A 2500-nucleotide genomic window follows, 5' to 3' on the forward strand; every position below is an offset into this window, starting at 1 on the left:
CACGAAGTAATTGTTTGCTAACAAGGTCAGAAAGCAACTGATCGCAACAGAACTTCCATTTTGTAAGTAATGTATCCACGACTTCTTCACAGTTCTCCTTTAATTTTTTCGCGCTAGAATATCTTTTTGGGCTTCCGTTTCTGTTTTGCTGTTTGTTGATCACCATCTTGGATAATGAATCAGTCGTGCTTGAATGAGTTCGAACAAAAGCAGCGCGTGAAGCGCACCCTTTTATAGTGCGTGTTCGTGTTTAAAGGAATGAAAGCCCAAAACTCCCGTGCTGCATAAACACCCATGGCATTCTTAAACTACTGAGCCTTTGACGTCATTTATCGTCGATCCAGCTCTCTCAATATCTCAGAGTAAGTAACGGCGGACCATAAAATAGGAAACTTCCAGTTAAAATAAAACAAACAGGTGTCTTCTTAAATCAAGGCTTAAAACTTTGGTCGCTTAGAGTTAAGTTAACATATTTTTGAAATCCAAAGAAAAATATGCATTGATTTTTTGGTCAAAGTGGCACTTTAAGGAAAGTAAAGGCACTAAGTTTACCATTCCGAAGCGTCTGGCGTTTGTTCGTTGGAGCTTTGGACTATCGCCGGCGATGAGGTCATCTTCACTTGACTCTGAAAATACTCCTTCATCATCTTCATGTCGTTTTTCAATACCTTCTATAAAACAAATGAAAAAATGGTGAAGTATTGACTCTGAAGAAGACTCTGAAAGCGAATCTCCTATATTTTGGCCCATTCCGATGAAAATTATTTAAAATCTATCCGTAGTTCCGTGTTATACTGCGCGGTTATATCAAAGTCGACACCTCATTGGTCAGATGATGTGAGATGGCCCGCGAGGTCATGGGAACAAGAGATGAAATAACCCTTGCAGCATGGACACGATCTAAAATTAGATATGGGGCAAAAAGCAAATTTCAGCCTTAGGCTTGATACTACATTTCTCTATTCTTCCAAACCATTTTCAACAATTAACATCCCAATAATACTATGAGGAAGCCCAAATTGCGGAATACCCACAAAACCCAGTTAAGTGGTCTGACCAAAGGAGTCAACCTCTTACGGTTCCCAATGACCCTTTCTTGATTAAGCCCAGAGGCATGTAACCTCTTTAAGAGTCTAGAAACAAGCGACGTTTTTCATTTAACAGGATCTTCATATTAAAATAAATTTTCTACATACCTCTCTCGGGCGTGGTTATTCCATCCTGCAAGTCCACGACAACAAACCCCATATCTTCCTTTTCAGTTTTTTTCTTTCCCTTTTTGCCTTTCCGGAAATGAAACTTGGTTTTTCCAGGCGCTTTTTGTTTGGCCAAGGCGATCTTCGTTGTTTCCTTTGTCGAGTGGTATGGTTCCTCCGCAGGAACTCTGGGTAAGGAACGACGCTGGGCACCGGGACTACCCGCGGGCGCAGGTTTTTCCTCGATTTTGAGTTTCTCGATTTCCGGTTCCACCTTTTCAACAGGTGAAGGAGGCTTTTTCCATTCTTCCCTTTCAGTCCACTTATCTTTGACCGTTGGAGGACGGAAGTCGTTAGCGATCAAATTTGTCAATCTCGCCGCTCGAGAGGCGACAAGAGCACCAGCAGGCTTCTTCGGCTTGTAATTTGGAGGTGATGTCTGCGGAAATTTGGGAGGAGATTTCGGTTCATTAGCGGTTGGGATAGAAACTGCCCTGGATCCAGGCTTAACCTGTTCAGCGGATTTCTCGTCAGAAGCAAGAGAAGGAGTTACATCATCAATTGCAATGTCAACAACTTTAACGTGCATGTTTTCCTTTCCGTTTGCAATTTGACTTATTTCTTCAAGCGCTTTCTGAGTTTGTTTATCATCTGGATTGAAAAACGTCGATAATGGTGGATACATAGCACGCCGCTGCTTTACTTTCCGTCTTTCCACCGTTCCAAGCTTTTGAACCATTCCTTCCTGTGCGTCCTGTTTTCTTAGCCACGATTTCCCAGCCGCCGCACTCTTGACGGCATCAATGACATTGTGCCTTTCATCTCTGTCTTTCTTTTTTCTCTCCTCTGGAGATGAGTCATCCAAATTGATATCCACAAAGACTTCCCTGGGGACCCCTCCATCAACACCTGGTGTTAACGGACGCTCGTAATCCTCCGTCTTTCGTGCTTCACCTCGCAATGACACCTTAAGCTGTGGAGGTTTGTGCTTACTGGAGTCTTCTTCACCTAGTTCGTCATTAAACGTGTATCCCTTTCCCTTTTCTCGGACTGTTTTGTCTGACCTCCGCACAGACGCAATGCTTGATCTCCTCAGAGGACGAGCCTCCAGCTTCTTAAATTTCCCAACGGAATTGGACCGTTCGTGTCTAACGCTGGGACGATCTTCTCCCTTGTCGATGATTTCCTTGTCTTCGTGGTAACCATTCATTTTGGGAGGGCCGCTGTCCTGTTTATCCTTAAAAGCGACGGTTTCTTTCGAATCGGGGTCGATGGTAAACTCGACGTTCTTGAACAAGCTACTG

The 2500-nt window shown here is 43.6% G+C and overlaps 1 protein-coding gene across 2 annotated transcripts in view; it reads right to left on the bottom strand.

The window, feature by feature from the left end:
* LOC138008388 (F-actin-monooxygenase mical1-like) overlaps positions 1–2500 on the bottom strand; it is a 37469-nt gene that overhangs the window by 14491 nt on the left and 20478 nt on the right. For both annotated transcript variants that reach the window (XM_068855709.1, XM_068855708.1), the window contains exons 13-14: positions 1197–2500; positions 553–671 (exon numbers count right to left, since the gene is read on the bottom strand). The exon at positions 1197–2500 is cut by the window's right edge and continues 61 nt beyond it. In XM_068855709.1, the coding sequence (XP_068711810.1) occupies positions 553–671; positions 1197–2500 (1423 nt within the window). The remainder of the gene's footprint in view (positions 1–552; positions 672–1196) is intronic.

This window comes from Montipora foliosa, chromosome 6 (assembly GCF_036669935.1).
Source record: "Montipora foliosa isolate CH-2021 chromosome 6, ASM3666993v2, whole genome shotgun sequence".
Taxonomy (NCBI): Eukaryota; Metazoa; Cnidaria; class Anthozoa; order Scleractinia; family Acroporidae; genus Montipora; species Montipora foliosa.